At 43.1% G+C, this 24,384-nt stretch overlaps 1 protein-coding gene across 2 annotated transcripts in view; it reads left to right on the forward strand.

The window, feature by feature from the left end:
• The first annotated feature begins 1,130 nt into the window (after positions 1–1,130).
• The window catches only part of LOC146060098 (acidic mammalian chitinase-like), a 32,773-nt gene continuing 9,519 nt past the window's right edge, over positions 1,131–24,384 (forward strand). The window contains exons 1-9 of one of the 2 annotated variants that reach the window (XM_083172982.1): positions 1,131–1,328; positions 2,881–2,924; positions 3,161–3,190; positions 5,551–5,752; positions 6,449–6,505; positions 6,587–6,752; positions 12,096–12,220; positions 12,406–12,529; positions 19,876–20,061. In XM_083172982.1, the coding sequence (XP_083029108.1) occupies positions 2,900–2,924; positions 3,161–3,190; positions 5,551–5,752; positions 6,449–6,505; positions 6,587–6,752; positions 12,096–12,220; positions 12,406–12,529; positions 19,876–20,061 (915 nt within the window). In that variant the 5' untranslated portion in view covers positions 1,131–1,328; positions 2,881–2,899. Of the gene's footprint in view, positions 1,329–2,860; positions 2,925–3,160; positions 3,191–5,550; positions 5,753–6,448; positions 6,506–6,586; positions 6,753–12,095; positions 12,221–12,405; positions 12,530–19,875; positions 20,062–24,384 lie in introns of those variants that run through there. The other variant, XM_083172981.1, reaches the window with a different exon arrangement.

The following is a 24,384-nucleotide window of genomic DNA, read 5'->3' on the forward strand; positions in this document are numbered from 1 at the left end:
CAATAAATTCAACTTTTCCCTTTTTTCTATTGCACAATTTGGTTAACCTCAGTTTTCATGTACACATAATATTTTTTATCTATTTCTGCAATTAAGTTCTGAAGATGGTTTAAATTGCATAATAACTCCTTCCTGAAATCTTTAATATGTCGTAACAGATTAACTTGACATTTGTTCTTTCTGGTTCACTGAGTTTTCCTTAAAAGTCTTTTAGTGGTCTGGTCAGAAGCTTATTAAATCTTTGAGATTAATATGGAGCGGGTGTGGTACAGGGTTCCGACAGGTGGGACCGCGACTGGCCGGACTCAGACAGCGTGGCAAGCGCAACAAAGCCCCTTGCGGGCTTGCTGCGCTCGCCACGCTGCGGGCACGGTGGCGAGCAACGCTCGCCACCTATTCTATTCTCCCTCTATGGGGGTTGTTGACCCCCGTGAGGGAGAAAAGCCGGTGGACGTCGGCTTAATTCACATGTGTGTAAATTACGCTTTCTTCTTTTTTTTTTCACATACAATCTTGCAAAATCCTTCTTTTTATGGACTGCACTTTGCCTTTAGCTGTTTATAGTGAAGCTTATAGAATTCTAAAAATGATTCTCTCTCTCTTCTACAGCTATCCTACCTCTCCCCATTTCACTGCAGATACAGGCCTTTATTCTGGTTCACTCACAAAGGCAAATTCCTTCTCAAATAGACAAAACCATGTACACTGCAGGTGGGGCAGATGTAACTTGTGCAGAGAGAATTAGATTTGGGTGGGGTTTTACTTCAAAGTGAGATCTATATCGCAGTGTAAAAATAAAGCAGTCAGTATTTTCCCTGCACAGAAAAAAAATAACTCACCCAAATCTAAATCTCTTTTCACATGTTACATCTGCCCCCCTGCAGTGCACATAGTTTAGGCCATTTGAGAACAAATTTGCCTTTGCGAGTGAACCAGAATGAGGGCCACAATGTCTATGTCTTTTAACACTGTGTAGACTATGGATGCTGATTAATGAATGTATTGTATAACCTGTGCTCACTGAAGCCTTGCTTAATTCCTGTGCTGGATTATTGTTGTTACTTCCTCTTCTGACAGCCCACCTCCTTCTTTATATCAGAAGAATCCTCCAGCACCCCTTCAATTAGCTTGGTAAGGTTACTTACCAACCAGTCTGACAGCTCTGCCTGTTGTCGTCAGTCTGTGTTTCGGGATGTATCACTCCTGAATTACTTTCCTGGAGTTTATTGTAGCTCTCCCTTCCACTTTTCATCACTACTGAAAGGCCTTTTGTAAGAAGCTGCACCTCTGTCTCGTGCTGTGGATCTCCTAAAGCTGCATTGATCAAGGTAAGTCTACGGTATATTTCCGGGGAGCACCGTTTTGGTAAGACTGAATGGACTGCCAAAGCACCTTCGAGGATATAGCGTACACTGGGGCAGATGTATTAAGCCTGGCGAAGAGATAAACTGGAGATAAAGTTGAGATAAAGTGGAAGGAGATAATGCACCAGCCAATCAGTTGTGTTTTAAATATGTCAGTTAGGAGTTGATTGGCTGGTGCATTATATCCTTCAAGTTTATCTCAACTTTATCTCCAGTTTATCTCTTCGCCAGGCTTAATTCATCTGACAAAATAGAGAGGATAGAGAAGAGTGTCTTCTTTGTTGGCGCACAGAGGTAGAAGAAGAAATTATGTTTGTCAATTTATTTTAAAATTACAATATTTTATTAAGTGTTATAAAAACTGTCAGATATGTGAAATATCTCAAATAGTATGTATAAAGTAAATAATTTTATTAAAAGCGGTGTCCTTGTATTTTTTGTCTGTCTTAAATTTATTGGAGTATTTGTAATGACAAATTGGTATTTTTCCGGGAATTTGCGGTTATACTGCACCACTGTTAGTGCTATTGTGTTCTATAAAGACCCTGAGTAAATTGTCATGGTTCTCCAACCTTGTATTGAGTGATTCTTATTGTATACAGATATGTATCTCTTATTCCTTTAATTATTTTGTAGGAATCGAGCAGGAATAAGAGATACATATTCAGTTTCAATGGAGGGACCAATGATGACATAAAAGGGTTCACTAGATGTTATTACAACATGCACAGGTGGGCGTCTCAGTCCTTGCACATTTAGGCACACAATCGTACACAAGGGAATAAGTTTATTTGATTTGATTTATTATTACATATCCTGCAGCACTTTACAGAGAATATTTGGCCATTCACATCAGTCCCTGCCCCAGTGGAGCTTGCAATCTATGTCCCATACCTCGTATACACACACACATTCACGATAGGGTTAATTTTGATGGGAGACAATATATTTTTGGAGTGTGCGAGTAAACTGGTGTACCCACAAGAAACCAATGTGAGCACAGGAAGAATATACAAACTTCACACAGTTAGGTGGGAATTTTATTTAACCCATGACCTCAGTGCTGTGCAGTAATGCTAACCATTACACCATTAGGGATGATGTTGGCAGGTTGACATTTAATAGGTTGAACATTATTAGTCGACAGGCCATAGGTTGACACATGGAAAAGGTCAACATACCTTAGGTCGACATGTGCAATATGTCAACATGGGAAAGGTTGACATTAAAAAGGTAGACATGAGTTTTTCATACTTTACTATCCCCCAAACTCCAGCTTCATGTCAATCACCTTGGGCTCTCATCAAAGGACAGCCCCGCGCATGCGTACTATGGGCTGTATGCAATGGCAGGCAGTACTATCAGCCCCAGTAACTGAATCTTGTAGGGTGTTCTGGGTTTTATTTTAAATATATTTTATGATGTCAAAGTCTGTAAGTTACTTTATCTACTGCTCTCACCTGTGGTGCTCCCACACTGATACCAGCCATTCTTTCTCTCATTAACCTACCATTAGTGCTGACCCAGATAGAGTCATGACGAAGATGTTGCTTTGGGCGGGTAAGAGAACTATTTGTTATATCTGCCTTCTTGTTTGATGATCCCATGCATATATCTCTCTGAGTGTATAATAAATACATAATGGGGGTAAGGAGCAATCAGAGAGTCAGGGAGATTGCTACTATTTCTCCCTGACATTTAAAGAGATTAGGCAGGTCTAAATGTACATGATGTCATATTTCACTTGTCATATTTCACTTATTGTATGTCTTATAACTTTATGCTTTCTTTCACAGGTCTTTTCCTGCTGCTGAATGTACAGCTGGGTGAGGACATGACTTATGTAATATGTGCTGTGTGTCTGCTAAAGAGATTGAATTGAACAATAGTTATGTAGTACATTATAAAACATTAAGGTTACTGCTTTGAAGGCTGGCCGGACCTCTTGTGTCTGTCTCCTCCAAGGCGGCGACCATTTTGAGAGGAGGATTGCGGCGCGCTGTTAGTAACACCCTGGCAATGAGCATGCATTGAAGTCCAGTAGGCGATGATAGGCACGCCCCTCCAATGGTGCACTCCCTAAGAAAATGGGCTGTGCACACCTATGATCAAAGTGAGCATTGAAGTAGATAGACTTTGCTCATTTATATCTACTGACTATAAAGACCTATAAAAAACAAGTGACTCACTCGTATGCTGTAGACCGCCCAACACAGCGCGATCACAGGAATTGTTGAGATCACAGCATTTAGGGTAACCCCCTGGTCAAACCATGGCACCACCGCCATCTTTCCCAATTGCAACGGCTGCTTGTGACATCAAGCACTCACTCGGGAAATGGTCCGGTCATGCCTACATTGTCCAGACCACTCCCCCAAAGTGAGGTTTAAAATCCATATATAATGTGATGTAATACTCTTCTTTTTCCTCTAAAGTTTTATCCTCCTTAGGGACAGAACCTTTGTATATAAAACATAAAGCCCTGTACACACCAAGCGATATAATGAGGGATCTCACTCATTATAGCCCTTCTGAGCAATATCTGAATTATATCGCCCAGTGTATATGCTCTGCCTGTGGGGCATTAACAACCCCCTTCATCATCTTTGCAGCATGGCCCCCGTTCCCCTCCCCCTGCACTCGTCGCCCTCCCGCATCGGCAGCCAATATCGACAGTGGATATATCATTGGCATGTAAATGTTGTGCAGCATATTAGTTGTTTCTGACAATCTGTTTGATCATACAGTCACACTATTAGAGCAAAACCAAGGCTTATTTTAGAATTTGTCTTTGCTAATCTACAGAGAACACACCTGGACTAAAACCATTAACACAATGTTGGAATAAATAAATTTGAGAAGGAATTTGCCTTTGCGAGTGAACCAGAATAAGGGCCTTTGAAAACAGTCTCAATTCTATACTGATTCAGAGATTTTAATATTCTTCTATGTTGCTGCAACCAATTTTAAAATATCCCTATGAAATGCTATGTCATGTTTTAACTATTTTATTATATAATTAGATTAAAGATAAAAACGCCCCAAAAGGGAGTTTTTCTTTTTCTGTGCACTCAGCCGAGGACCACTTATTGATAGACTATTTTTTTTATGCCAGGGAACACCACCTACAAATATATATTTATTATATCTTCTAATAAAAAGCGGGAACCCTCCCCCAAACCCTACCTATAAATAATCAAATGCTTAATATTGTATTATGAATACAAATTTGAATAACGAGGCACTTTACAGTTAATAAAGATAAGATAAAGATAAATAAGAAAATGTATTGTGCAAGGCATGTTTGACTCAATTACATGTTGGGCATATATTCTATGACTGTCCTAGTGATATGAACTGCCTTTAACAACAATCTAGACCTAGGACCCAGTGCTTTCCTTGTAGCCTATGACTGCCAGGAGCTAGAGTTGAGCCGGTATCCACTATAGAAATAACTGGTAACTGCCTAGAGTAATACATGTGCCTGCACTGTAACGAGCAAAGGGTATTAATCAAAAACATTTCTAAAACTATTCCGCTCGCTACCTTATTTATACCTCCCAACATTCTGTTTAGATGGTCCAGGACAGGCGCGCAGCAAAGCCGCGTGCGTGCCCAGAAAGGGGGTCGTGGTCTACGGAAAAGGGGGCGTGGCATCACGGGATGATGCAACCTAAGGCCACGCCCCCATTTTTTGCTGATTTGTGCCGCTGAATAGATGCTGTGCGCATGCGCACAGCATCTATTCTCTTCAGGCTGGGGGGAGCTCCCAACTGCCTCCCCACCGCGGGACAATGGCAGCCCCGGGTGGGACGCGGGAACGTCCCCATATACCGGGACGTTCCCGGGTTAAGCGGGACAGTTGGGAGGTATGCCTTATGTTTGATATGTACCACACACCTCTTATGTTGTTATCTAGTTTAGGGTCATACTGACATTTTTTATTCATTTTATGTCATTTGTACCAAGCTTCAAAAAGTGATAAAATGGAGAGTGATAAACAGACAGCCAATCAGCTCTTAACTGCCATGTTACAGGCTGAGTTTAAAAAAATGACAGGTAGGAGCTGATTCGCTGGTTGTTTATCACTCTCCATGCTATCACTTTTTGAAGCTTGATACATCTGGCCCTGAGTAATATGCTGACACTTTATAAATGAAACACAATTATAATTTACTTTGTTCAGGTTCTTCCTACAAACTGGTTTGTTACTTCACAAACTGGTCACAGTATCGGCCCGGGCCTGCAAAGTACATGCCAGCAAATGTTGACCCGCAGCTCTGCACTCATCTCGTATATGGCTTTGCCACCATGAGCCAGCACAAGATTGCACCATATGAGTGGAACGATGATGTCCTCTATAAGCAGTTCAACGATTTAAAGCAAAGGTTTGTATTACAATGAACTAGTCCATAGCTCTAGTTATGTAACGCCCTAGTTATGCTGAAATATCATATGCTAAGCGGCAGCCACAAGATATATAAACTTCTTGTTTGCCGAAGAGGGGGAGTGAACCCCCTCCCCCCCCCTTAATTGAGCCCACAGCACATCAACCTAGTGTGAAGCACAGTGGGACAGATGTATCAAGCTTTAAAAAGTGATAAAGTGGAAAGTGATAAACAACCAGCCAATCTGCTCTGAATTTTCATTTAGAAACCCAGCCTGTAACATGACAGGTAGGAGCTGATTGGCTGGCTGTTTATCACTCTCCATTTTATAACTTTTTGAAGCTTGATACATCTGTCCCTGTGTCTCTACTCCTGGCTGGCATCTTTGGCCATGCACAAGATCTTGCTAGCATCGTAGGATCTCCCATGCAGCCTGTCGCCAGCAGCTTTGGCAACGACACCTGAAGCTTTCGATATTGATACCTGCAGTTGTCACAACGGGCAGTACCACTGACTAGTCACACAGTGCCCGCACATCTGTACATCTTAAAGAAAACGGTGTCGATAATGACAGGGGAGCATAGCATATACTGTATTTGCTGATACCACTTCTCACCCATAATGACACATCATATATCCTGATTCTGCTATTACTACAAAATGAGTTTTATGTTACTGTCGTGTTCTGTGTTTTAGGAATCAAAAGTTGGTGACATTATTGGCAATCGGTGGTTGGAACTTTGGGACCCAGAAGTAAGCATCAATTTCAGTGTTATAATGCAAATATTCATAACACATATTGCTGATTTGCTCTGGTTTTTTTTTTATTGTTAGGTTCACAGACATGGTTGCCAGTGCTGGGAACCGTAACATCTTCATTACATCTGTGATTTCATATCTCCGTCTATATGATTTTGATGGAATTGACTTGGACTTTGAGTTCCCAGGAACTCGAGGTAGCCCCCCTGAGGACAAGCAAAGGTTTACTATACTGATACAGGTGGGCTGCTACTGCTACTCACTTTACATGATCTGCTATCACATAGGAAGTTATTACTTTCCTCATGGATAGTATGAGGGTGGTTTAATAAATAAGGTAACAACACCCCTCAACATGTGTCTCATTCTAATTCTAATTTCCTGCCAGAGTACAACACTGCTTCCACTCAGGGCCATTAGACTGAGCCTCATATCAGTCATATGGTCCCAACATCAATTGTAAGATCTACATCTAGCCTTAACGCCATGTAGTGAGATGCCTGGCGTGAGGTGCCATGCCCCGTACAACTCTGCTAAAGTTGGGTATCTGTTCTGTCAAAAATTCTTCTCTCCGGGCTTTCAGTGGGCAGGCCTGGTATAGCGAGGAGAAGCTTCTGCTGCACTTCTCCACAAGTTTGGTGCCAGGGTCCTCAAGTCCCACCATACCCCACAGTCCCAATAACCACCATGGTTTCTTATTTGTTTAACAAAGGTATGCATCAAACCCAAACATGTTTCCGTGACATGACATCATAACCATACACCTTGACAAGTTGGCGATCATTTTCGACAGCTGATATGCCCTTTTTTTTGTTCATATGTTTGTAAATCCAGTCATAAGGACACAGAGACATGTGAGTTCACTGCTGTGCTGTTTTATTCCCCCCACCTCCAGACACACTGCCTCAGGAACACCCACTTCCCAGCATTCCCCTGATTCAGGCTTACACATATTAGTAAGGGAGTGTCTACAAATATTAAGCATTTTAATACACTAACAAAACACCCTCTTTTCTTTAAAGGGTACTGCTTTCCTAGCACGGCGCCCACGATCTAGATTGTATGTGTGGGGCTGATATCTCAAGCATCTCATGCATCTTATGTGTTTGTGCGGCATAAGATGCATGAGATGATGCAATCGACGCGATCGACGAGATGGATGAGATTTTTACATTGCAAGCATCTCATGCATCTTATGTGTTTGTGCGGCATAAGATGCATGAGATGATGCAATCGACGCGATTGACGAGATTTTTACATTGGAATCAATGTGAAATGGTCCCTGAGACCCAATGTTACATTTATTCCAATGTAAAAAGCCCCCAGAATTTTCGCAGAATCAAATAATTTTAGCACTGGTTGCTCTGTAACGATCTGTTTCAAGTTTTGCCAACTTTCTTCTTGTTCATGTGACCACATCCACTCGTTATCTTTGTCCAACAACCATCTAAGAGAGTTTGTTCTTTCAGAGAGTTGAGAAATAGGCTTTCCTAAGTAAGTAATCATTCCTATGAATCTTCTGACGTCGTCTTTGTTGTTAAAACGTTCCATGTTCACTATGGCTGATATTTTCATTGGGTCTGGTTTTACACCTTGATCCGAGACCACGTCGCCCATATAAGGTGAGTGTATTCAGGTCAAATTCAAATTTGTCCTTGTTTAGCTTTAGATTCACTTTCTTGACAAGTTCCATTACATGTCTCAATCTAGAATCATGCTCATCCTTTGTAGATCCCCAGACAATAATGTCATCCATCATTGTTTCAACACCTGGAATATGTTCAAAAATCATGTGTATCTTTTTGTGATATACTTCTGGAGCAGACAAAATTCCATATGGTAGTCAAAGAAATCTGCATCGACCTTCTGGTGTATTAAACGTACAAAGCTTTGAGCTGGCCTCATCTAGCTTCATTTGCCAGAATCCTGAAGATGTGTCCAATTTACTGAACCATTTTGCTCCCACAAATTGCGACATGATTTCATCTCTAGTTGGTAGTTTGAAATGTTCTTGTTTAATAGCTTTGTTTAAATCTCTGGGGTCTAGACATATTCTGAGTTGTCCATTTTTCTTTTCGAAAATTACTAAGGAGCTTACCCATTTAGTAGGCTCATCAACTTTCTGTATCACACCCAAGGCTTCCATGTGATTTAACTCTTGTTTCAGTCTTTCTCTCAGCGCAAACGGTACTTTTCTACAGGGGTGTATCAAGGAAGAAACTTGCGTATCTATGTTTATTTTATGCTCTCCAGGCAAGCAACCTAGACCTTCAACCAAGTCTCTGTATTCTGTAAACATCGATTTGCAGTCCTCTTCTACTTGTGATGTCACCGTAAAAACTTTCTTTAGCAAGCTTAGTTTCTCACAGGAACTTAATCCTAGAATCGGTTGCACATTTTTATCCACAATCAGTAGAGATGTTTTAAACTGTTGTCCCTTATATTTTAGTGTCACTAAGCATGTACCTTTTACAGGAATTTCCTCCCCAGTGTACCCTGTAACTTTCACTTTGGCTGGATGAATTTTAGGCTTTACTCTAAAAGTCTTATAGTCTTGAAACAATATTAAATTCACCTGCGCGCCAGTATCAAGCTTAAAGGGAATGACAATCTCGTTCACAGTTAAAGGGACAATCCATTCTTTCTTATATGCACCGCAAAGTTCAATGCAATCCAAAAAAGAACTCCTCTGTTTGTTTAACAGCATGCACTTTGGTTGTTTCACTTTTCATTTTACAGCATTTGGCAAAGTGATTAATTCTACCACATTTCATGCAGGTTTTCCCATACGCAGGGCACATTTTAGGATTGTGAGCATTTCCACATCTACTACAAATTACCTTATTAGACTGTAGCTTAGACTGCTTCATTCTTGAGAATGGAGGTTTGCTTTGCTCTGTTTTCTGCACTACATGTATGACACCATCAGCTTCCTTGGGTCACTTTTTAGCTTGTAATCTAGTTATTTCTGCAGATCTGCAAATAGTCACTGCCTTGTCTAGTGTTAGGTCTTGCTCTCTCAGCAGTCTCTCTCTGAGTCCATTATCAGGTATTCCACAGACAATATGATCTCTAATCAGTGAATCCTTTAAATCACCAAACTCACAGGTTTTACTGAGTGATTGCAGCTCTGTAACATACTGATCAAATCCATCTCCAGACTTCTGATCACATGTGAAAAACTTGTATCTTTCATATGTCTCATTTTTCCTTGGCACAAAAGTAATCTTCAAACTTTTGCATTATAGAAGATAGTACCATATTCTGCCCCTCAGCAAACTGAAAACTATTATAAATGTCCAGCACATCCTCTCCTATCACATGGAGGAAAATGGATGCCTTCGCTTTGTCAGCCTCTGTATCAGCTCCACATGCAGTAAGATATAGATTAAACCTTTGCTTAAATATTTTCCAGTTCTCAGACAAGTTACCAGACATTAGCATGCCAGTTGAAGGAGCAAGTTTATCCATGGTTACTCACACTTTGAAGAGAGGAGCACACGGCAGGCTTTGCAGACACTGAGTATCACAGCCTTACAGACTGCTGCAGGATCTTTCACACTCTGAGAGCACTAGCAGTCCAAGTTAAACTTCTTCTGACAACATGTTTTGTTCATATGTTTGTAAATCCAGTCATAAGGACACAGAGACATGTGAGTGAGTTCACTGCTGTGCTGCTTTATTCCCTCCAACTCCAGACACACTGCCTCAGGAACACCCACTTCCCAGCATTCCTCTAGTCTTAGGGACCATCACCGAAGATTCAGGCTTACACATATTAGTAAGGGAGTGTCTACAAATATTAAGCATTCTAATACACTAACATCACACCCTTTAGACAGAGAAATCTGATCACACTATGCACCACAATGTCTGTGTGGTACACCAGAAAGGTTGGCCAGTAACTCTCTGTATTGCCTTGATGTCGGAGCTGGACAAACGTCTTCATTCTTCGTAATGCGGCTGAGGCAATAACCAGGCTGAGGATACACTTCAAGGGTGTTTATTAACAACACGTGCCACCACTCCGGGGTAGGCAACCAACAGCTTTTCACATATAACGGCACTGGTAGATAACTATACTTGTCTTAACCACAGCTTAACTTTACAATAGCAAGTTTACTTTAAAATACAACACGGTAGTTCCGTGTCCTGGAGAGTGGGAGCACAAATCCCGCCACTGTCAACTAAGTGCGGGGGACGTGGTACTCTCCCTCTGCAGCGCTACAACCCGGGCCCTTACAACATACCAGTACAACATGCACGAAATACAATGCAGGCAAGGTGCAAACAGGCATAGATCACTTACTAGGGCTTTAAAACAATTCACAACAACACAGTCCAAAATACACCCTTGTTGGGGATAGGTTCCTGAATGATATTCCGAAGTAGAGGATTAATACTGTCACTCTGAACAAGAGAGAAATTAACTCCGGTAATATAACTTGGGCCACTAGATGGCAGTGTCCTCCTTAAATAAGGTGCTGATTAGGGAAGTCAATCCCGGAATTCGGGATTGAAAAATGCCCAATCCCGGGATTCCCGGGATCCCGGGATTGGCTTCCTTTATACAAAAACCCGGCCCGGCCGCCCGCATATTTACTTACAGTTGCGGTGCGGCCGGGCGGGTGGGCGATGGAGCTGGGGGTTTAGGCAGTAAAATACAGCCTGGGTGGGTGGGTGGGCGGGCGGGCGTCCGGCGCTGGTATGGGGGTCCGGGAAGAGGCGATGGCAGACAGGCAGCCTGGGTGGGCGGTATTATGAAGGCGTTGGGAGGTCAGCGCGGCCGCGGTGCACGCAGGATGCGGCTGCTTTTATGTGGCCTGCGCAGCATGACCTCTGACGTCGTCACGCTGCGCAGAGCCGCACTGCCCGGGACGGGGGAAGCCGGGCAGCGTCTGAGCACTAGTTCAGACGCTGCCCGGCATCAGACTGCGCATGCGCAGTCTAATCCCAAAATCCCGGGATTGGAAACTCCAATCCCGGGATTGAAATCCCAGCATTTTAGGGGCCAAATCCCGGGATCCCGCCGATCCCGATCCCGGGATTGGCCACCCTAGTGCTGATCCAGTGATGTCTTTAATACGTAAAAGCTGCTTCACTCTGATCCGGGGAAAATTATTAGATGGTGATGTCTAACAAATGGATTTTGATATATTTGCTCAACTGCAAAGTCTTCGCTAGCCGTACACATCTATTTGCAGAGCCAAATTTCACTATAGCGGGGCAGTGTCCTCCTGTTTACTAGCCGCTGCTAATTTGCACAGCAGAGATCAGGTATGAATTGGGCCCTTGGTATCTGCACACTGCTATAACAGTTTAGTTATCATTTGTAAAGTGTTTAGAATGTTTAGGTATTGTTGATTTCAGTTCTGTGGGAGAAATTCCTGTGAGCCTAGACCCACTTTATACAAAGCTATATCTGAATGGGTACTTTTAGATAATAATAATTATATTTTAGACTACTTGATCTGGTATAAAATAAACAGAAATATTTTGTCAGATTCCCCGTCTGTAGCCATTATAGAAGGTACATGAGCTCATCCTTTGTAGTTACTTATAAGCTCTTTCTGTACACTATCAGGAGATGCTTGATGCGTTTACTAAAGAGGCTGCAGGATCGGGTCGTCCACGGCTCCTGATCACAGCAGCAGTGGCTGCAGGAAAACAGACCATCGATGGTGGATATGAGATAGCAAAGATCGGAAGGTAAGATGCAGAGGTGAAACATTATGGTGATAGAAAAGGAGCATAATACAAATAAACTATAATTAACATATATTAAAAAAATCTGTTTTTAAAAATGTCTGTTTTCAGCGACTGGTTTGTCCTGTGTCTGATCTGTGGTTTGTGCTTAACATTGTGATGGACTATTTCACCATATTTCTCTATAGACTCCTGGATTTCATCAGTGTGATGACATACGATTTCCATGGTGGGTGGGACACTCTGGCAGGACACAACAGCCCCCTGTGCCAAGGCTCTAAGGACGTGGGAGATTCAATATACTTTAACACTGTAAGCATGCTGACCATTGATGCTAGAATTATATAATTAAAGCATAAAATCAAAGCATATATATGTAAGGATATATCTCTAGCCCCTCGATGTGATAAGCCCCTTAGGTACCCGTGAGAATGTAACTTAACACTACACACCAAACACACGGTGGCGAGTTAAGAAACACTCTGGTTTATTAGGAGATTAACAACATCTTAAAAAGGCAAAAATACATGGGAGTATACAAGTATATGTTACATTCTTATTGGTCTGTTAATAGTTGCTGGGCAGATTCAACAGGGGGCATACAAGATATCATACACAAGAAAATGGGTAGCAGAGGGGGGGGGGGTTTCCATTATAAGGGAGTTTATGCATGAACATACTGCATACCGAAACCAAAGGGGGGAGTAGAAACTCTGTATCGAAAGATAAGGCATGCTTAGGCTTACAATGTATGACCTTGCACGTAACTATAGTAAGGACAGTCTACGTGCCATTTCTCATATGCTACATGGATTCCTAATTTTAACCCTTCAATCCCCTCTTAGAATCATGAATTTAGATGATATGATTCTTCTTACTAAACTCCTTATTTCTGTGTTTAGCAAGATATTGCTTGTAGCCTTCAGGGGAATTTGCGTGTGCAGGGGCAATGGATTCATACATAAGGGTGTTCTCAATACCTTTGGTAGCAAGCTTCCTAGCAACATGGTATAATACAAAAAAAAACAACAACACAGATAATAGTAAGAATAATCAATATATAGATTCCTAACTGAACAAGGGCCTGTTCTATACCATTTGGGTGACCATTCTTATTACATCCCTATGTCCATTGTTTGGAGACACAGGGGTTAATGGTACAAAAGTCTATCTGGTAGGCGGCTACCTCGGTGTTGAAAGAATTGTACCAGAAAGTGTATACGCCTGCCTTTTCAGTCATGTCCACTTCAGTTTTTGTGCAAAGGTATCTGGCAGACAAGAATTAATGGAATAATATACGTTATCCACCATCGTCCAGAATCCTGGAATGACTTCATCTGTTGGTGAATCGTCTTCTCCATCATGTAGGAGGTCAGGGCTGTCTGCCCCCGTTAGTACCTTGCCTTGTTGGGGGTCAGAGTTGTCTACTCCCGTTAGTACCCCTTCCTTGATCTGTTCTCTATCCGGGTCGTTACTCGGGACTTTCTTCGCTCTGGATGCGTGTATCCACGTCGGGCCTTCTTCAGTTAGGACAGCCGTCCTGGTTACTGCTACGACTTCCGTCTCTGGACCATAGGTGAAATCTCCTGGACCTTTATTCCTGGGGAGAACCTTCACAACGACTTTGTCTCCGACCTGAAAAGGATGTGTTGATTCCTGTGGATTAAAAAGATTTTTACGTACAACATCATTTTCAATTTCACTCAGTCTGGTCATGAGGGATCTGACATACTCTTCTCTAATTTGTTCTAGATCTCCTTCCTGTACTACTAGTGGTTTCTTAGCCCAGGGTGTGGGGAAAAGTCTTCCTATTAGTATTTCAAAAGGTGAATAACCCAGAGTCTGTTGGGGGGTCATTCTAATTTCTGCTAGGATAATGGGGAGGGTTTGTTTCCATTTATTAAATGTTCCTCCTGTTGCTTTCCTAAGTTTATCCTTTAAAGTCCTATTCATCCTCTCCACTATCCCTGAACTTTGAGAATGATAGGGAATGTGAAATTTCCACTCTATTTGAAGGGCTTTCACTAAAGCTTGTGTGATTTTTTGCTGTAAAGGCAGTGCCTTTGTCGCTATCTATCTGCAGCGGGCATCCCCATCTAGGGATAATTTCTTGGGTTAGAATTCTTGCTACAGTTTTAGCATCTTCTGCTTTTGTTGGGAATGCCTCTGGCCATCGTGGAAACATATCCACTATAACCAAAGCATACTCCTGTTTTGTACCTTTGTTAGGTATATGTGTAAAATCAATTTGCAAATGTGTGAAAGGAGTAGTTGGGTACTCCAGGTGTTGATGCTTTGCTTTCATTGGGTTATTAGGGTTGTTGCGCAGACAGGTAATACATCTGCTAATGTACTAATCTACCAATGTTTTAGCATCTGTGATATAAAAGTCTTTGCTCAAAAGTATAGCTGTGGTGATTTTGCTATGATGTCCTACCCCATGGTAGTGAGCAATGAACAATGGGGCGCTTGATTGTGGTATGCATGGCTTCCCCTCTTTGCAGATCAATCCTGTTATAGGATTTTTCTGCAATATTGGAAATAACCAGTCATCCAAGTCTTTTTGTGATGCTGAGCTTTGTAGTTCAGTGATCAAATTTATCTTTCTACATTTGGCAAGCTCTTGTGAGCGCTATGAGTTCTGCAGCTTGTGCTGATTGATATGGAATGGGTCTCGCTTCTAAGATGTCATTTGGGAGGCGTACCACTGCGTAGCCTGCCTGATATGTCGAGTCATTGGGTCTACTACAAGAACCATCCACAAATACATGGTCAGAACCTGGTATTGGTACAGGGGAAATGTCAAGTCTAGGGGAGGTCTCTGACTCTATTGATGCAGAACAGTCATGATCGTCAGGAATGTCATCCTGGGGGCCCTTTAGTCCTAAAAGTGCATTTAGAATGGGTGCGGGGCCTGAGGATGCGTTTGCATACTTAATGGTGAGTGAGGGGCTTCCTAACAGCAGTACCTCATATCCACTAAGTCTTTGGGCTGACATGTGTTGTGTGTGCAATCCCTTAAGTAGGGCTACCACATTGTGGGTTGTGTGGAGAACAGTGGGTGCTCCTAAAGTGAGTGTGGTTGCCATCTCAGTCACCATTGCACAGGCCGCCAGTGCCCGAAGACAGGCAGGCATTCCCTGGACCGACACAGGCATTACTTTAGAAAAGAATGCAACTGGGCGCAGCTTACCTCCGTGTTCTTGTGTCAGCACACCCGCCATGGTTTTACATTTGTCCCTTGCATATAAATGAAATGGTTGTACATAGTTTGGGAGGGTCAATGCCGGACTTTTCATAAACATACATTTAAGGCGTTCATATGCATTTAACATTTCTTGTGACCATTGTATCTGTTTAGGTTTGTCATTGAGTGTGGCTTGTCTCAAAATGTTATCATAGTAGGAACAGTCAGAAATCCACTGTCTGCAATAGTTTATCATTCCCAGAAAAGACAGCATTTCTTTCTGGGCGGACCAGACCCAGTACAGACTGGATGCGTTGTGGACTGACTTTCCTTTCTCCCTTTGTCAAGACAAAACCTAAATAATCAACATTCCTTTTTGCACCATTGCATTTTTGTTTTTTTTTGACACTTTGTGCCCACATTCACAGAGCCAGTTTAACAGTGATATACCATCCTCTCGGCATGCCTCCTTTGTTGAACTACAGATAAGCAGATCATCTGCACACTGTAGCAGGACTGAACCATAGGGGGGGTGCCAGGGGGTTAATGTGGCTTGGAGCACGATGCTGTACACAACAGGGGAGTCAATATACTCCTGTGGCAGTCTGCATCATGTTAACTGCTGGCCTCAAAAGAAAATGCAAATAACAGTTGTGTCTGGGTGTCCACAGGTATGCTAAAAAATGCATTTTTTCAAATCGGTTACTGAGAAATAGGCGGCATCTACAGGGATGGCTGAGATGGGTGAGTTTACATCAGGTACAATGGGTGCAATGGGAACAATTAATTGGTTTATTGCTCTGAGGTCCTGTTGACCATATCTGAGGATTTACAGTGTCTAATTCTGTGTTTGAGTCAGAACTGTCAGTCATGAGCAAGTGTGGTGATGAAACATCAATTCCTTTTCCTGCTTCTGATGGACTGATTGTGATTTCTAGCACAGAGAGAAGATCTCTGCCTAGCAAATTGATTGGGCAGTCAGGTATTACAGTAAATTCATGTTTTCCCATGTCATGGCCCTTTAAGGTCTGTCCCTGCCAGTCAATCTGAAATCTGGGGTTGTCTCTTGGTCTGGGTTGGCTGGGCTGCATGGGGTTACTGACCTGTCGGGGTTTGTTTGAAGGGAACGGACAGTCTCTAGCCCAATGGCTATCCCTTTCACAGTTATAGCAGCTTGTCTGCCTGTTGGGTGGGGGTCCCGCAGGAGCCCTCTGAGGTAGTCTGTCTCTAGGAGGACGGAATGGTTTATTCTGTCTCCTAGGATTGTTTTGATTTTGGAAGCGTGTGAACAGGGTATGTGATGGTGTGACAGTGTTTCTTCTAACTTCAAAACAACCTGCTGCTTCCTTTTCATACAAATGTTTTTCAAAATCCTTCACTGTATCAGAGGTCCAAGTTGAAACACTCTGCTTCACAGCGAGGATATATATATCGGCAGCAGATTATTAATGAAAGTAGAAACAAGTAAATTATCATTATGCAGAAGCGGCAGACCTGCTTCCTCGGTCCAGCACTTCTTGAATCTCTTCCAGAAATTTGTCACTGTTTCTGACACTTTCTGTTTACAACTTACAGCTATGGGGAGCAAGTTGATCCCACATAGCATCTATGCCTTCTTGTGTGTTAAGTGGGTAACCTACAGCTGTTTGTGTGACTGAGGGTACACTGATAAGTGGAACTTTTTCCCAGTCCCATCCATTGTAATGGTCAATTATACCATCAACAATGAGTCTCATATCTTCTTGGGTAAAGCTGCGTCCTTTGCATGCTTTCTTTAAATATGTTATGCATCCTATTGGTGTTATCATTGGTTTGGGACGATTTTTAATTATCCTATCCATCCCGCTAAATTGTCTACCCAAGGGTTAATAAAATAGTAATTTGTGGGGGAGACACGGGCAACATATTCTTTACATGTCTGTCCTGGTAAAGGCGGGGGATATTCTGTTTCTTTACTCTGATGTGATCCCATAATATAACAGTCTGTCCGTCCATATGGTCACAATAATATCTGTCACAAGTCAAGTCGCAATTGTACTTAAAATCACTTTAAACAAAATGACATTCAGTAGCCAAATCACTTTGCAAATCTACTTAGGATTGCTCTAAACAAAAATGACACTCAGTGGCCGTACACTTACCACCCGTCTACTGAGTATCCTTAATACAAAATATACAGTACAATTGTATATAAGACAGACAGAACACTTCAGCGTACGTGCACTTACCACCCGTCTACTGAGTGTTTAAACAAATACACAGTTGCAACATTAACAGACAAACATGTACATACATATATTTAGGCGATCAAATCGAGGGGGTTGTGGATCCCTGATCCACCACGGTATCCCAGATACCAAACTATGGCGCCTTTAAATTTTCCTCAATAAACTACGTAATCTCAAGTCCCGGACTTGAATTACCTTTATTACGTGTTCCCTGAACACGGTCTCGTATCACGTGTTCCCTGAACACGGTTTTGTCTCACGTGTTCCCTGAACACGGTTTTGTCTCACGTGTTCCCTGAACACGGTTTTGTCTCACGTGTTCCCTGAACACGGTTTTGTCTCACGTGTTCCCTGAACACGGTCTTGTCTCAGTTCAGTTTCAGCGTTTTGGCTGCAATTCCACGGCAGAAAAGACAGACAACAAAATTCTCTATCTTACCGCGTTGGAGACAGTCAAGCTGATCCCGGACTCAGCCCCCAGATTGTAAGGATATATCTCTAGCCCCTCGATGTGATAAGCCCCTTAGGTACCCGTGAGAATGTAACTTAACACTACACACCAAACACACGGTGGCGAGTTAAGAAACACTCTGGTTTATTTGGAGATTAACAACATCTTAAAAAGGCAAAAATACATGGGAGTATACAAGTATATGTTACATTCTTATTGGTCGTTAATAGTTGCTGGGCAGATTCAACAGGGGGCATACAAGATATCATACACAAGAGAATGGGTAGCAGAGGGGGGGGGGGGGGGGTTCCATTATAAGGGAGTTTATGCATGAACATACTGCATACCGAAACCAAAGGGGGGAGTAGAAACTCTGTATCGAAAGATAAGGCATGCTTAGGCTTACAATGTATGACCTTGCACGTAACTATAGTAAGGACAGTCTACGTGCCATTTCTCATATGCTACATGGATTCCTAATTTTAACCCTTCAATATACAAATATTGGTTAGACCACATCTAGAATATGGAGTACAGTTCTGGGCCCCGCACTATAAATAAAGGACATCATAGAACTGGAAAAAGTCCAAAGAAGAGCAACAAAGCTAATAAAGGGAATGAAGAATTGAAGCTATGAAGACAGATTGAACAAATTGGGATTGTTTACGCTGGAGAAGAGACGTTTAAGGGTAGACATGCTTAACATATACAAATATATCAGGGGCCGATATAAGGAACTGTCAGGCGCCCTTTTTTGCTGTAAGGAAGGACTCAGGGACACGTGGGCATGAGTTTAGATTAGAGGAAAGAAGATTTTGTTCCCTTAGAAGGAAATATTTTTATGGTCAGGGCAGTTAAATTGTGGAACTCTCATCCTGGGGATGTGGTGTCAGCAGACACAATAAATACATTTAAATTAAGGTTGGACAAACATCTATTGGGTAAAAACATCCAGGGGTACATACAATAATCATAATCTGTTTTTAAATATATCAGAATACACATTGTATAATAAGGGATGAAGCTAATAGATCATACACGCTAGCCAAGGTTGAACTAGATGGACACAAGTCTTTATTCAGCCTTAACTACTATATGTAAATAGGTTTAGCCAATTTGTCTGATTCACCATTAGGGGTTTATATTTACTAAGATAGGTGTTACATGGAAGATAGGATGTTGCTATGGGCAACTAATCAGAATCTACTTCTTATTTATTTAGCACCTTAAGGTAAATGATAGATATAAATTGATTGGTTGCCTATAGCAACATCCCATCTTCAATAGAAGGCCCATATTAGTATATAAACCCCTTTATTTCTGTTTTTCAGTGTTTGCGAACAAATGATCAATTGTCCTTTGCACCCATATATAACAATATTATTGTTCCAACAAGTCAGATTGGACAAACAATCTTTAGGTGTATGGTCAGTCTAACTCACTATAGGCAGGTAAAAGTTCAAATAGGGCCAGATGTACTAAGCTTCAAAAGTGATAAAATGGAGAGTGATAAACAGCCAGCCAATCAGCTCCTACCTGCCATGTTACAGGCTGTGTTTGAAAAATATCAGACAGGAGCTGATTGGTTGGTTTTTTTATCACTCTCCACTTTATCACTTTTTGAAGCTTGATACATCTGGCCCTAATTGCCTATGTTTTGATGCAGAATTGCATCTTTTAAGCTTTGTTAGTAAATAACGCTCCTATTAAATCATTGTACATATTGTTCCCCATGGTAGTGTTGGAATATACTATACTATTTCCCTCACTGATATGTCCTCTTTATTCCCAGGTGTTTGCTATGAATTACTGGAAAAATAATGGAGTACCTGCAGAAAAACTCCTTATTGGATTCCCAACTTACGGAAGAACAGTCAGGAACCCTAATCCTAATAGCTGTGATGTGGGGATCCCTGTGTCTGGAGCAGGATCATCTGGCCCATACACTGGGGAGGCTGGCTTTTGGGCCTACTATGAGGTGACATTTAGGGGGAAACTTACTAAGAATACGAATACAAAAAATCGTATTCGTATTCTTAATACGAATGAATACGACTGCATACGGCTGTTTCAGCCGTATGCAAAGTTGTGTTCCGGAGGGGAATTTACAAAGCAGTCAAGTACGACTGCTTTGTAACCCTCCAATGTCGTAATGATTCGTATTAGCTGGCCGTATATACGGCCGCTAATACGAATTCGTACAGGCAGTCTGCACGGATCAGTCAGATCCGTGCAGGCTGCAGTGTGTAAAAAAAAAAAAAGAGAAATAAATAAACAATTTTAAAAAACGGTGTGGGGTCCCCCCCCCCACGGCTGTAACCAGTACCAGGCTTTGAAAGAGCCGGGGCCGGTAATAAAAAATCAGGAAACCCGGCAAATAGGGCTTCACTGATTTTTTAAAACCAGCCCCAGGCTCTAGGTCCGGGGCTGGTTACCAAAATACGGGGGACAAAATGACTAGGGATCCCCCGTATTTTAAGAACCAGCCTCAGGCCAAACCAGCCAGCAGGGTAATGTCACAGCCGGGGGACACTTATTAGATAACGTCTCTCGGCCAAAACATTAACCCTACTGACCAGTCAGCCTGGCTAGGGGCCCTGGGGGAGTGGGGACCCCCCAATAAAGCCCCCCCCCCCTCCAGGACTTACCTGACCAGGCTGAAGCCTGGTGCTGTCCCCGGTGACCCTGTGCGGTGGTCACCTGGCTGATTGAGTGTGAAAAAATAGAATAAACTATTGTTTAAGAACTATGAGTCCCAGCAAGCCTCGCCCGCAAGCTGGAACTTGGAGAACCACAAGTCCCAGCATGTGGGGCATTAAAGGGCCCGCTGGCACTAAAATAGTAAAAATAGTCAAATAAACACACTGACACACAAGAAAAATAAAACTTTAATACATCCGAAGCCCATACATACTGACACTTACCTATCTTGAGCCCGTAGGTAGGTCGCGGCGTCCGGCGGCAGCAGCAGCACGACTCCCATGCCTGTAGGCGGGGAGGGAGTGCACTATTTAAACTCCCTTCTGACTTCACTATGGTGCCGGTTATAGCGTCCTGGGTGTTTTCTTCAGTCTGTCAGTTCCTGCCTGTCAGTGTCTGCGTACCTGATCTTATCCACTGGTCATCTCTCAGATGATTGGTCAGCATTACCAATCTTGTGTATTATTTATATCTTTCCGGAGTCATCTTGTGCATTGTTGCATTTCCTATTGTTATTTCTCTATCATCCTGTGTATTGTTACACCTATTCCTTTATCTTTAGTGTGTCATCTGTTCAGCATTGTTGCTCCCCTGGGGGGCTCTGGGGGTACCCCATCCCATGTAGGGAATTAGTTAGCTTTGCCCCTTGCCATCTCTCTTCCTCGGCAGACATGTTGTCCCGCGTAAGACCCGTCGAACGCGGCTGTTATAGGTGAAACCTAACTTTTGTGGGTAGAGTTGTTATCGCTGCCCATATCTCGGTGGGTTCACTATAGATCCAAACCCGGTCAATCCAGCCCAGGTATTTGCTGACCAACTCCATCTCCTGACTCAGCAGCTTCAGGATCTCACATTGAGGGTGGAATCGCAAGAGGAGGTCAGGAGGGTGTCCCTGGCTGTGCCGACCATGGTAAAAGAACCGAAAATGATTACTTCTCTGGTGACCGGTCTCAGTTCTTTAATTTCAGGGAAGGGTGCAAATTATATTTTCGGTTACGACTCCTGTCTTCAGGCTCGAGGGTCGGTCGCGGCTGTTATAGGTGAAACCTAACTTTTGTGGGTAGAGTTGTTATCGCTGCCCATATCTCGGTGGGTTCACTATAGATCCAAACACGGTCAATCCAGCCCAGGTATTTGCTGACCAACTCCATCTCCTGACTCAGCAGCTTCAGGATCTCACATTGAGGGTGGAATCGCAAGAGGAGGTCAGGAGGGTGTCCCTGGCTGTGCCGACCATGGTAAAAGAACCGAAAATGATTGCTTCTCTGGTGACCGGTCTCAGTTCTTTAATTTCAGGGAAGGGTGCAAATTATATTTTCGGTTACGACCCCTGTCTTCAGGCTCTGAGGCTCGAGGGTCGGTCTCGTAATTTCCCTCCTGCAGGGGGATCCACAGACCTGGGCGTTCGCCCTTAAGTCCGACAGTCCTGCCCTTCGGTCAGTGGATTCCTTTTTTCAGGCCATTTAGTACTTAACGATGACCCGGACAAGGCATATTGCTTGGAGTTTTGGCGGTTTAGCGGAGCCCGTTCTGTCAGGGTCTAGTCGATCAAATCAAAGATTTGCTGGTGCAGCATCCTGCCCCTAACTCCCTAGATCAGGGGTTCCCAATCTTTTTTTAATCACGGCACCCTAGAGTATAAGAATTTTTTTCACGGCACCCCTAGGCCAAATTTATTTTAATTAGATTGGATTTATATGCTATTCTTAGGGTCAGTTATGTGGAAAAGGGCAGGAATTGCTTCTGTTTGTACACATTACAGTACAGTACAGTACAGTGCAGTGCCACCAGCACTGGTTTTGCTTATAAATAATTAACCATTAATAATTTTAGTTGGTCCTGGACTACCAACCCAGGGCACCCCTGCATGTGTCCCGAGGCACCCCAGGGAGCCACGGCGCACAGTTTGGAAACCATTGCCCTAGATGAATTAATGCAGTTGGTTATCCGCATTGATAGGCAGGTCCATGAGAGGCGTTCTGAGTGGGATTCCCCATCTGTCCCCGCTTCGAGTACCCCGGTTGACATAGGGTTGGAGTTTGAGGAACACATGCAGATTGGGGTCACTCCGTTGTCTACTCAGAAAAAGGCTCGTCGACGCTCGCAGGGCCTTTGTCTTTATTGCGGTGGAAGGGGACATGTGGTGAATGCCTTCCAGTAAGGTCGAGAAACGCCAAGGCCTAGAGGTGCAGGGAGATATTCGTTTAACCCCCTCGCCGGTCGCATTGAATATGGGCCTTACAGCCAACTTAAAAATAGAAAATGAACTGTAAAGGGTTAAAATTGGGTTTCAGGAGCCGAGAGGAACGAGCGTTCATCTCGGCTCAGGTGTTATGCAATCCCAATCCTGATCTTCGTTTCGTTCTGGAGGCTGATGTGTCTGAGATTGGCATTGGGGCGGTTCTTTCTCAGGTGGATAAAGTGGATGGTCTTTCTCACCCCTGTGCCTTCTTTTCCAGGAAGTCCTCGGCTGCTGAATGCAACTACGATGTCGGCAACAGAGAGCTTCTTGCTATTAAGTCTGCCCTAGAAGAATGGCGACATTGGTTAGAGGGACCTAAGTTTCAACTTACTATATTCAGCGACCACAAAAATCTTGCTTATCTGCAGTCAGCCAAAAGGGTCAATACTAGGCAGGCCAGGTGGACCTTGTTTTTTGCCCGCTTTAATTATGAGCTCTTTCTAGAAGCCTCTTTGCAGTCCAGGAACCTCATGCTTGTCCAAAACCATGGGTTTTCAACCTGTGGCCCTCCAGATGTTGTGAAACTACATGTTCCAACATGCATTGCCCCATTTGTTCCTATAAGAGCATGCCAAAAAACCTCAGGGCATGCTGGGACATGTAGTTCCACAACATCTGGAGGGCCACAGGTTGAAAACCTGTGTCCTAAACCCATCATTCCCCCTTCTCGCATTTTGGTAGGTCTCACGCAAAGTCTCATGGATCAAGTGTTGCTTGCTCAAGTCTCGGCTCCCAATGCCATTCCTTCAGGGAGACTTTTTGTGCCTGTTAACCTCAGGGAATTTTTTTTTTTTTTCGAATTTCATTCTTGTAGGTCGGCTGGTCATCCCAGTGTTTCTAAGACCCTTAAGTTACTCTCTCAGGTCATCAGGTGGCCCTCGTTAAGAAGGGATGTTAAGAAGTTTGTTGCTGCTTGTGACGTCTGTTCTAGGAATAAATCTTCTCACAGCCTCCCCTTGGGTCAGTTGGTTCCCTTGACCTTGGTCTCACATTTCCATGGACTTCATGGTAGATTTACCACACTCTGCTGGACAGAACACCATTTGGGTGATAATGGACAGGTTTAGCAAAATGGCACACTTTGTTCCCCTTCCTGGGCTACCTTCCGCCCAAATGTTGGCCTCCCTTTTTATCTCCCATGTCTTTCGGTTTCATGGGTTACCCATGGATATCATCTCTGATAGGGGGGTCCAATTTGTGCCCACTTTTTGGAGGGCTGTCTGTTCTGCCCTTGGGATGAAGCTGAGTCCTTCTTCCGGGTATCACCCTCAATCAAATGGACAGACGGAGCTAGTGAATCAGACCTTAGAGCAGTTTCTGTGTTGTTATGTTTCTAAGTCTCAGCGGGATTGGGTTTAG

The sequence above is a fragment of the Crinia signifera genome, chromosome 2 (genome assembly GCF_055691185.1).
Source record: "Crinia signifera chromosome 2, ASM5569118v1, whole genome shotgun sequence".
NCBI classification, from domain to species: domain Eukaryota; kingdom Metazoa; phylum Chordata; class Amphibia; order Anura; family Myobatrachidae; genus Crinia; species Crinia signifera.